We start from the raw sequence: 12,933 nt of genomic DNA, 5'->3' as shown, positions 1-12,933 counted from the left end.
CAGACTCCATATACCAGATCTAATCCTAATTCTATTTGGAGTGAAAATGCATACTGCAAATCAAAAGCCACCGGAACCTCATTTTGCAAGAAAACTAAACAGACAGTGATTGTGTGTACATCTTAGACTTCTGAATCACATTTCAAAAGCCTTTTATTAAATGGATATTTTTGGAAGGAAACACTTGCTTACATACTAAATACTGTACAGTATATACTGTACACAGCCTACTATTTTAGAAAACAGTGAGTGAAACAGAATGCATTAATTCACCAAAAGTCTAGTATGCCACATTGTTCTCACATGACCTTGGCAATCACTTATCATTATAAAAAATAAATAACAATTTTCTTCTAATTTTCCACCACCAAAGACATGGAAGGTCATGTTGAGTTCATTGCATTATGGGATACAGAATTCTGTACATTTAGTACAGAGTGAGCTGTGTCATTTTAACAGATGTAGTACTAGAGGTCATCTGGGTATTGTGTGCATGCAAAAAAATTGTGAACAGCATACATACTAATATAGGTAATTTAGAACATCACAATTATTTTGTGATTAAACTGGTTCTAAAATTACACACTTACCTTGAACTTAGTCATGAAACACATTCACAATTGATTTTATTTCTACAGCATGGCGTATTTTAAAATGAAAGTATATAATTAAGAAAAAAATTATTGATTGGATAAAGAAAAGTACAAGAATGATTCACTTGGTTTGAGGGAAATGTTTGAGAAAGAAGTTCAATTCAATTCAAGTTTATTTGTATAGCGCTTTTTACGATACAAATCATTACAAAGCAACTTTACAGAAAATTAAGTTTCTACAATATTTAGTAGTAGCTTATCAGTGGTGACTGTCAGTTCATGTGCATATAGCAGGAATGTTCAGAAAAATAAATAAAAAGACGTAAACAAACAGACGATTAACACTATTAACAGCAATTATGCAATCAAACTTATAGCAAAATGTGGTAGTTCTGCATGTTGTCTCTGGGTTAGCATCATCTGAGGTCCTCTAAGGGGCTGGCATCATCTCTTCTCAGGTGTTCTGGATCCAGACTGGAGCTTGTGTAAATCCTAGTTACCACGGGATGTAAATCCCGTGGCAAAGCAGAGAACACACAACAGAGACATAATTAGCGTAGCTGCTGTTCCAGCCAAGTAAAATGAATTCGTTTAACCCAAGCTAAAGAATAATAATGCACATTTGATCAGATATAACTGCAGTCCAAAATTATGAGATGCATTATTTGAATGCTGGCCAAAGAGGTGTGTTTTTAATCTAGATTTAAACAGAGAGAGTGTGTCTGAGCCCCGAACATTATCAGGAAGGCTATTCCAGAGTTTGGGAGCCAAATGCGAAAAAGCTCTACCTCCTTTAGTGGACTTTGCTATCCTAGGTACTATCAAAAGTCCAGCGTTTTGTGACCTTAGGGAGCGTGATGGGTTGTAGCGTGGTAGAAAAGACTACTTAGTACGCAGGAGCTAAGCCATTAAGGGCCTTATAAGTAAGTAATAATATTTTGTAACTGATACGGAACTTAATAGGTAGCCAGTGCAGAGACTGTAGTATTGGGGTAATATGATCATATTTTTCTTGACCTGGTAAGGACTCTAGCCGCTGCATTTTGGGACTACCTGTCGTTTGTTTATTGAGGATGCAGGACAACCACCTAGCAGTGCATTACAATAGTCCAGTCTAGAGGTCATGAATGCATGAACTAGCTTTTTCTGCATCAGGAACAGGTAACATGTTTCGTAGCTTGGCAATGTTTCTAAGATGGAAGAATGCTGTTTTTGTAACATGGGAAATATGATTTTCAAAAGATAAGTTACTGTCTAATATAACACCCAGATTTTTTACAGTAGAGGAAGTAACAGTACATCCGTCTAGTTGCAAATTGTAATCTACGAGATTCTGTGTAATGTTTTCTGGTCCAATATGTAATATCTCTGTCTTATCTGAATTTAATTGGAGAAAAATTATTGGTCATCCAGTTTTTTACATTTTTAAACACACTCTGTTAGCTTAGATAATTTAGAAGTTTCATCTGGTCTTGTTGAGATATATAGTTGAGTATCATCAGCATAACAGTGGAAACTAATCCCGTATTTTCTAATGATATTACCAAGGGGCAACATGTATATTGAAAATAGCAGAGGACCTAGGACAGATCCTTGTGGAGAAGTGGAGAGAGAAGTATGGAAGCTTGCTTCTGTCATGGAGTGCAAAAAAAGGTTTCAAGTTTGTATATCACAATTTAGATTTGTTTTCTCCGAATTCTGTTTTTACATCTCATAATTTTGACAATTTTTTTCTATGAATTCTGAGTTTATATCACACATTTCTGTCTTTTTTTTTCTCTCTCAGAATTCTGTTTATAGCTCACAATTTTGACCTTTTTTTTGGAATTCCAAAATGCAAAAAAAAAAAAGAAAAGATAATTGTGACCTTTTATCTTTTGAGAAAGATGGAATTATGAGTTTACTGTATATCTTTCAACTGCAAGTTTCAGAGAGAATTGCGAAGAAAAAAAAATATGAATAGTGAGGCAGAAAAATCATATTTTTAATCCATGGTGGAAACAAATGTAAATTTATAACATATTTCAAATTCATGAATACTTTGTTTCAGCTGGCTTTAGGCTGTTCTTGGACTGCATGTATTTATGATATTTTTTAGACAGAAGATACATAGGCTGTTCTGAAACTCTCTGGGGTGGTTTAATTAAAACACACTTGTTAATTAAGTGCCTGTTTATTGGCCGTTCTAGACCGGGAAGGAGGAGCATAGTTGCATAAAGTGAATAAGCACAGGTTTAATTGAGCCTTGTCTTCCCCCATCAACGTCATAGTAAAAGCCCTAAATCTCTGAGTGTCATTAACATCAGATCGCAGGCTAAATTACTCTCCATGTTAACTTAACCCCCGAGGTCTAGACGGGGAAATCTCTGGAGTTATAAACGCAGTTCATTTGCATACGGGACGTGCGAGAAGTTGAGGTGGAGGGGTGAGGAATGAAGTGGAGACTTTTATAGCCTCGTTTCCATGGTAATTTGTGTGGGCTGGCTGGTCATTAAGTAAAAGCATGCTCAACAAAATGAGGTTAGCACTCAGCTATCCTTGAATGAACCTCAGACACAGATCTCAACATGCAGTACACTGCAGCTTTGAAGTCTCAAATGATGTGTACGTCCACCTCATTGACAAGATAAAAGTGCATGAAAATTATGTCATGCAGATCATCCATGAGCTGGAGCAAAAAGCTTAGACCTGGCAGTATACCAGAGGTCATCTATATTATAATATATTATATTATAATTATATTATATTATATTATATTATATTATATTATATATATATTATATTATATTATATTATATTATATTATATTATATGTCTTGCATTGATGAAACTTCTGCTTACTTCTGTTCCTATTGTAATAACCATGTCTTTTCTTATTTCTCTAATAATATTTTGTCTTCTTATTCACTCAAGTTTACCCATTTCTTGATGCTCAACATGGGCTCTAATGTTTTGACTTGTTTAGATGTTACTTTTTTCATTCGCTGCTATTTCAGGTTAGCATTCTGTTCACTTCCTCTGTCAAATTTCAGCTCATTTCCTTTGTTTATCCCAGTGGACAGTAGGCTGGCTCCTTTTTTTCAAAGAAGAGCAGATTAGGTTGAATCACAAAAGAAAAAGGGTCAGACTGAGACCTCAAATGCAATCTAGGCCTTCCTGCAGTAGCCATTATGGTTGAAAGAAAACAGGAATGCATTATTTTAACAGAAGGAGATATTTTGGAAGACAATTATTCAGCTTTATCACCTAGAGCTGATGAGTTATTTTTGACACTGGCCATGTTAAAGACAATATGAAATTAAAATAGACTCTTATTTGTTTCTTATTTATTTTCCTAATGCATGTCATATTGTACATGATTCATCAGCACATACTAGTTCTTTTTTTTTTCTTTTAAGTTGTCTTTGCAAATTATCTGTCTACAGAATCTATTAACCTAAATTGCTGTACTTCAGAAATGACTTTAGTTTTCAGCTGACATCACAAATCTCTCTTAAAAGTATGGGAGATTGTTTCCACCACAAGATAATAAATAAATTAATAAAAGTAATTGCAAGTTTGTATCTTGCAAATCTGCCTTTTTCCTGCAATTCTGAGTTTATCTCACAATTCTGCCTTCTTTTTTCTCGCAATTCTGAGAAAAAGAATCAGAACCTCATAATAGTGAGATATAAACTCAGAATTGAAAATTTATATTGCAAGTTTATACTTGCAATTTGGAGGTGAAAAAAATATCAAAAACATCACAATTCCATGGCAAAAAAAAAAAAAAAAAAGAGTTGCAAGATGTAAACTTAAAACAGGTTTCCATATTAAAGTGATAGTTCACCCACAAAAATGTAAATTCTGTCATCATTTACTTAGCCTCATCCCTCATGTAGTTTCAAACATGTATGCCATTTTTTTTTTTGCGGAACACGAAATACATTTCAAATACAATACAAAGAATATTGATAACCAAATAGTTTGGGTTCCCATTAATTTTCATTGTATTTTTCTTGCCCATACATTGGAAAACAGAGGGAACTAAAATTGTTTGGTTACCAACATTCTTAAAAAAAAAAAATAATAAAAAAAAAACATACAATTTGGAATTTCATTTGGGTGTGTAGATGATAAATGTTTTTTCATTTTTGTGTGGACTACCCCTTTAATTCCTACAATTCTTATTGCTTTTTATGTGTTTTTTGTGGTTGAGTAAATGTCATTTTGATGTCTATTTGACATCTGCACTAAACTACTGTGAAAAACAGTCAATCTGTCTTTTTCCATAACATGAGAGCTTATACTTAAGAGACTGCTGCAGTGCACTGAAGACTGACCTGTCTCTCAGCTCCCGTTTCTGTGAGATACCGGCAAGCACCTCTCACAGCATCACTGCGTCCTTGCTAAAGGTGCCAGCCAGGATCACAGACAGCACAGAGAGAACACATTTTCGCGCTGGAGATTAGCCATTATCAGTGCTCCATTTGTCAGACTGACCCATTTCCCGCTCCACGGATGCAGTCATGGCAGACAGACCGAGAGATCAGCGTTCCGAGGATGAGGGCTTATCAATCTCAAGCCCATTATCTGCGTATGCCAGTCAAATCACAAATATGAACTCACAAAATAGGCTACATGTCTGACATGTTTGAATGGTTGAGAGTTGCAGTGCAAATATTTGCCACTTGGGGGCGCTGTCATCTCACAGACACTCGTCTAGACTGTTGGAGCGTGTGTGTGTGTGTGTGTGTGTGTGTGTGTGTGTGAGTGTACACACACACACACACATATATATATATATATATATATATATATAACCTTGTTATTTGTTTTCTAACAGTTTCCTCTTACTGCAAACTAATAAACATATACAGGTGTTAGCCTATGGACTTAGACACCTGAATCTATAACAAACTCTCTACATCTCCACTGCAGCACAGTGTGAGACACAGTACAGTAAGTGTTGATCATGGCTTGTTCGGATTTTTTTGTTAGTTAGTTACTTCTTTGTGTGGGTTGTGTAATTGAAATACTGTGGAGTTTTGTGGGGCAGATTGGAGGGGCCATATAGAAACAAAGTACACAGGCAACACACAAATATCTATTTATCTATCTATCTATCTATCTATCTATCTATCTATCTATCTATCTATCTATCTATCTATCTATCTATCTATCTATCATTACGTCATTCTGTTGATCTGTCTATCCTTTTATCGTTCTACTTTTCATTGTTTTTCTTTTTATCATTCTATTTCTATCTATCTGTCATTCTATCCATCGTTCTATTTATCATTATATTATTCTATTGTTCTGTCTATCCCTTTATTGTTCTATTTTTCGTTGTTTTTCTTTCTTTTTATCCTTCATTTCCATCTATCAATAGCTGAGGATTTTCTGTGGCCAGTCAATAACAAATGAATAACACGAGAGGAGTGAAATAGTCACACATGATGGGTGAGCGAGTACACGTTACTGCTGCAGCTTTCATTCTGTCTCTAAATGATGACTGCAGTCAGGAGCTGTTTGCCAATCATGGAAAACTCTGACAAATGAGGGGGTTGTCTCCTTGATTGAACGAGAAGAGTGTTTCCACTGGCCTCTGCCGTCTTTCTTCCTGCCTCACTCGCTGATTGTACAGACAGCATAACGAGGACGATTTGAGTCACTCATAGAAAAATAAATGGGAAAAAACACAATGCAAACAGAAAACCCGCCTTCTTATTTTAACAAACTAATCACCTGTGTTTTTTTCCCTGTCATGTGCATTGGCTTCACCAGTTTGAAAAGCACATGGCTAAAATGTTGTGATTTGATTTATTCTTGTCAGATTTTATTTACTTTTTTAATGTGTATGTACTGTAAGTTAAAAAAAGATGCTAATCTTTCCTTTCTGTTCTGTTTTTGTGTTTCCTTCAGTGATTGTGGTTCTCTATGTTGGGGTTCGGCGGCAGAAGAAGAAAGAGACTCTCATGACGTCCAAAGAGGACATCCGTGACAACGTCATCCATTACGACGATGAAGGCGGGGGCGAGGAGGATACACACGCCTTCGACATGGGCACCCTCCGCAACCCCAAAGTCATCAAAGAAAATATGTTTCGCCGAGATGTTAAGCCAGAGTTGGGTTTGTGTCCACGACGGCCAGTAGCCTCGCAAAACAGCGCTGACATCAGCAACTTCATCAGTCTGCGATTGCAAGAGCATGAAGGTGACACTTCCGCCCCGCCGTACGACTCGCTGGCCACGTATGCCTACGAGGGCGAGGGCTCGGTGGCTGAAAGTTTAAGCTCTATAGAGTCTGTAAAGGGTGAAACGGAGGAGGACTACGATTACCTCAACGAGTGGGGGCCTCGCTTCAAAACCCTCGCAGGGATATTCGGAGAACGATCAGAGAGCCAATCAGACGTAACATCCAGTATCACCACTGAAAACAAACACTGATGTTTTTTTTTTTTTTTTTTGTTAGTTTTTTTTTACACTGGGTTTGAAACAAACATAGATGTGTATTTAACTTTGACATTTGACCAGATTTCATTATATTGTTTTGTAGTTGTTCTTTTTCACATTGTTCTTTTTGAGATTTTTAATTTGCCTTGATTTCATGCTCAAAACGCGAGGATAAAGGAAGTCAGAATAAAATGCAGCCTTTGGATTATATGTCAATGAATGTTGGAGGTTTTTGGTCATATTTATTCAGCTTTGCTTTTCATGAAAAAAAAGAACCACATAGAAGATGCAAAATTTTTCTGACATCCTTAAAAAGTGCCTCAATGGAGTTGGTTTGTTATTCTTGTTTTTATGGTTTAGCTTTGTTTCGTCACCCTTCTTAAGGATGAATGGCGTCGCTAACCGAAGCTGACCATGACCTGGATTTCAAGCTTTGGTGGAAAGAGTTTTGAGGATGAAATGTCTACATGGGCCTTGTTTGGACAAAGATATTTTTTGAATGTTATTTATGATTCTATTTATTTATTTGTCAGGCTGATGAGACGGGTTGTAACGTTTTGTTATGTATTTATCTATTTATCATGATTTCAAATCGAATATGAATTTCTTATTTTTTTGAAGACACAAGGATTTTCATAATTATTTGCTCCTCGCGAGGACATGGACGTTGTAGTCCCAAGAGGAACTTGTATAGACTTGTACTTGTTGTAAAAAATCAACTTTAGGGCTAAACGAGCTATTACAGTTGAGTCCTGTAATAAACACAGTTTTCTTAAATAAACTCCACCTGAAAAAAAAAAAAGAAAAAAATCACTGCTTGACCATGCTCTGGGTTTGTTCACTCGTAAAATGAAAGTCCTTTTTTGTCAGCAATGGTTCGATGAAGAACCTTTAACAATCATAGAACCTTTCCATTGCACGAAATACTCTTTATACTAGATAGATAGGTCTGGTTGAGCTTGCGATATGCAGATATAACAGTCCGAGCGCAGTGAGGCTGCTGAAAATTAGATGGGTTATCAAATATACTGTTTGATCTTTGATCTTATCTTTGGTGTCTGCTGAGTGGGATGGAGATGTCTTGAATCACACACTGCAAATCAATGAAAGGAGGGTGAGTATAAAAGGCACACACATGGACATTATTATTATTATTAATTGCTGTCTCTGTGGAAATTATATATATAATTTATAATCTAGGACGAGTTACACCATTTAAAACATCAATCAACAATCTTATAGAGTTAACAAATTTAAAGTCAACAGTAAACAGATCTTTTGGTGCTTTCACCCCTTGGGGCACCTTTTTTTTTTTTTTTTGCTAGAGCTAATTAAAATATGCTCATAATGTGCCATTCAATCCATCATTCATGGGACATGAACTCAGACTGCTGTGAAACCCTCTGCATCCACATCAAACATCATCGTGTAGGCAAGTCAATGGTGAATCTCAGTACCTGTTGCTTTTGTATTACTTTGCCTCGGGGCATGATCTAGGGCACTCTATGAATATGCAAATGAGTCTGTCATTACTAATTTGCTTAATGACTCTCTCCATGGGGAAGTCTTGAGCTCTGGAGCTTATTAGATGGCAGGAATCTGCAAACTCTGGAAACACTTCAGATGTTGTGGATAGATAATGTACAGTAAGTTTATGTACAATATAAGGCAGAGGATTTTTCAGATTTACATTTAATCATTTAGCAGACACTTTCATTCATGTTTTGCAAGTAAATATAATTATCACATCTGATGATCAAAAACAGGTAAGTTTTGGAGATAAAAAGGTGAATATTTAATGACTACAGCACATATTTCTTAAAGTTTTCTAAAAGTCAAGATTTTCATTATTTTGATGCAAAAAAAAGATTATTTTAAAGTATTTACACATATATAAATGTAAAATATAAAATGTTTATAAATATAAAAATCTAAATGTATGCAATCAGTCTATATGTGCAATCTATATATGCATAATTAACATAAAATAATGTCACAATGCAAGAAATCTTAAAGGTCCTAAAATAGTTTCCCTTTTCTTTATGCAAAATTAAAAAATAAATAAATAAATAAAAATCATTTTATTCAAGGCAATTAAATTAATTTATAAAAACAACTTTAACACAACCATCTTTGATCCAAAGTGCTGTACAATAAAAGGTTACTTAAGAAGCAACAGAGATCAAAATTTTAATTTTAAAAATTAAATCACAATGTATATATATATACTAAAACATACATCAAAAGTACTGTACACAGCATCACTCAAATGCAAGTGTATAAAATGAGTCTTTAAGTTTGATTTAAAAACACAGAGTGATGGAAAGGCCCTGATAATAAGGGGTAAACTGTTCCAGAGTTTAGGGGCAGCAACAGCGACAGATCTGTCACCTTTGGCTTTACAGCGAGAACGAGGGACAGATAAAAGAAGCTTGTTACAAGATCTTATTGACCTGTAGGTTGTATATGTCTGGATAAGATCACAGATATAATCTGGGGCTGACTTTTGCAATACCTTGTATACAAAAAGAAGGATCTTAAAATCAACTCTGAATTTGATAGGGAGCCAATGCAATGAGGCAAGAACCCGAGTAATATGCCCCCTTTTTTTGTTCCTGTCAACAATCTGGCTGCCGCATTTTGAACCATATGAAGCCGAGATAGAGTGCTTTGAGCAGGGGCATCGGACTGCGGGTAAAACCAGTACTGATTACCAGGGCCCCAAAGGAAGAGAGGGCCCTTGAAATGTCTGGAATATATTTTTTCATCAGGACTGCCTATGCATAGGGCCCGGGATTTTATGCAACGCCTCTGGCTTTGAGGAAGGCTGACATGCAGAGAGTTACAATAGTCCAGCCTGGAAGAGATTAGTGCATGGATGACAATTTGTGATCTTTTTGAGAGAGAAAATGTTTTACCTTTGCAACAGATCTGAGGTGGAAGAAGCTACTCTTTACAACCGTGTTTACATGCTTGTCAAATTGTAGTAATGGATCAAAATGGACCCCTAGATTTTTTACATGACATTGCAAGTTATCACTAAGAGAACCTAACTTAATTGTAAAATTATTATTGAGTGCAGCGGGGCCTAGCAGAAGCACCTCAGTTTTGTCAGTGTTTAGTTGCAAAAAATATTAGCCATTCAATTTCTCATTTCATCAAAACATGAGAATAGAAGTTGTAAAAAATGTTTAGTTGCAAAAAATATTAGCCATTCAATTTCTCATTTCATCAAAACATGAGATTCACGATACAACCTGGCCATAGCAACTTCGTGGCTGATAGTTAATATTATATTTCTGGAGAATGTAGGGAAAACAGGTAGAGCGAGAACAATAAAGGGCCAAGAATAGAACCCTGAGGAACACCATAAGGGATGGGCACAGAAGGTGAGGTGAACAACCCGATATTTACTGAAAAAGTCCTACCCTTTAAATAAGAGGTGAACCACGGTAATGCCATGCCTTGAACCCCCACTACACATTTCAGTCGATTCAAGAGGATGTCATGGTCAATAGTTTCAAAGGCTGCACTCAAATCTAACAGTATCAAAATGGCAGATGACCACGAATCGATGGACAACAAAAGATCATAACTTTAAGCAAGGCTGACTATGTACTGTTAAGTGCTCTAAAACCAGATGGGAATTTATCCAGAATGTTAAAACCATCCAGGTAAGATTCATTGTTGGTAAGTATTCATGTGATTTAAAGTGAAAGTATCGAAGTTTGGCACTAAACCTTCCCTTGAACTTTGTTTTTGTTTTCACTCTTTGCCAGACAATGTATGTCATCCTGTCCTGTGGCATGACGCTTAGACACTCACTCTGTCTCCCTTTCTCAAGGGTATTTAAGTCGTCGTGTACCTCATGTGCCTGCGTGTTAAGGTAAAGGGAATTTTAATTTCATCCCATTGAGGTAAATTACGTTCAAATCCCCTGTCCTTGTGATGTTAAAGTCACGCTCTGAAAATACTTAATCATGTTATCCAATCTCTCTTTCTCTTTTTCTCCTTTGCTTGTAATGCTCTTCATGCTTCTTATCCAGAATCTTAGAATTAGCTTCAATTCACAAACCATAATCTACAAATATTGGATTTCTAAACTACATTTGCAAGGACAAACTGCTCTCGGCTGTAACTTTGACATGACCCAACATCCTGACGCAGTTTTTCACTATTTATTTTAGGCTAAACCCAACAAGCAGGTGAGTTTGATTAATGATTTTTTCTGAGTTTAAATACTGTAGGCCTACACTAATGGTCTCATTTGAGTTCTTCCCAGCATGCACTGGGGTATGAATAATTAATGTGATTGTTTTGTTTGCCTGCTAGCCAATTTTATTTTCATCATTGATTCTGTCACATTTAGTAACTTCTTGCGTGATGCCATAATGATTTTATTTGTTCATCTTAAAATGTGCAATGCAACAAATGAGTACAAGCATTTTGTTTTCTGTAAATTGTACATTTCTCAAAGAAAACATAAAATGAGGGACTTTCGATACAATTTAAGACCATGTAAATGGGAAGTTGATTAATAAATCAAGTAATTGCTTAAGTAATTGCTGCAATAACGGCAAATTTAAGTTCATTTAAGACATTTAAAATAAGCAAATGACTTCAACATAAAAATGCCTTGGATTACATTGAATTACACTAAAGATAAATGTATTAATTATTATTCTTTTTTTTTTTTTTATTTGTGACCACCTACAAATAAAAAGAGAAAATAATGAAATGAGAAGATGTTTAATTAGTAAAGTATTTAAATTCATTCCATTACACAAAGATAGCATCACTTCATATACTATGCACTACATGCATATTCTTTAATACTTAAGCTTTTCGTTGTTGTATTTCTAGCAAAACTAACCCTATTGTGATTTACACCTTTACAGTGATATAGATTTTGGTCATGCTCGCCCTGCCTCACTCAACTCATACTTAGTCACGATAATGGAGGGGGAAACACCATCATATGTCAATGTGTTTCATACTGCTGGGCTGCGACAGAAGCAGGTCAATGTCTAAACATAATTTTTTATCTTGAAGTGTCAGGTAACACATCTATTACCATTAATATATGTGACAGGGAGTGTTACCCTACAGAAAAGGTCATAACCTTGTCACATCACTGCTCGATAACAGTCATCTTGCTCAGGAAACACTAGGTGCCCTGTGACCAGTCAAAGAAAATATATTGGTTTTATTACAGGATCACATATGAAAAGGTCATAACCTTGTCACATCACTGCTGCTGTCAGATTTTATTCACAACTTTCCTAATACCCTTATAATTATATAAATTAGATTCCTGTCAGTTACCCTTCTAGCCTGCCAGTGTCCCTAGTGACATTGTGTAGTAGCTTCTTATTACAGTAAGTAAATAAATAATAAAGTTCTTCAAAGTTGTAACTCTGTTGTAAAGTATGTGATCAAGTCATTATCTTTAGTAGATCAGCTACCGAATCAGAATTCCTGAATGTTTTTTTTTTTTTTTTTTTTTTTTTTTTTGAGTAGGCACCATAGATATGTATGAAAAACAACCATAGACTGTATAAAAAAAAAAAAAAAAAAAAAAAAAAAAAAAAAAAAAACCGGTTAGCAAAACAAAACAAACTAAATCGGTTCGCGATTCATTTAAATCATTCATTCGAGCATTGAACAGTTTGAACAGCTCACTCGCTGAGAATGTACTGAATCATATGAACAGCTCATTCACTCAATGACTCATTCGAACAGCTCTCTCACACAATGAATAATTCACACAACTCTCTCGTACACTGAATCGTTTGAAAGCGGTTTGTCGTCCCCCAAAACGCTGGGTGCTTTAGGCCAAAGAGGGAAGGAGAGGGCTGAGTGGGGTGGATATTGCGATTTATAGTGTGTTGATATTAAAATTGCTT

General features: G+C 35.6%; 1 protein-coding gene across 1 annotated transcript in view; it reads left to right on the top strand.

The window, feature by feature from the left end:
• LOC109098819 (cadherin-12-like) overlaps positions 1-7,066 on the top strand; it is a 126,140-nt gene extending 119,074 nt beyond the window's left edge. The window contains exon 12 of the mRNA XM_042768076.1: positions 6,498-7,066. Within this exon, the coding sequence (XP_042624010.1) occupies positions 6,498-7,021 (524 nt within the window). The 3' untranslated portion in view covers positions 7,022-7,066. The remainder of the gene's footprint in view (positions 1-6,497) is intronic.
• The last annotated feature ends 5,867 nt before the right edge of the window (positions 7,067-12,933 follow it).

Source organism: Cyprinus carpio, chromosome A12 (genome assembly GCF_018340385.1).
Source record: "Cyprinus carpio isolate SPL01 chromosome A12, ASM1834038v1, whole genome shotgun sequence".
Lineage (NCBI taxonomy): Eukaryota > Metazoa > Chordata > Actinopteri > Cypriniformes > Cyprinidae > Cyprinus > Cyprinus carpio.
Note: the sequence above shows the minus strand (reverse complement) of the source record. Positions and strands in the feature narration are given on the sequence as shown.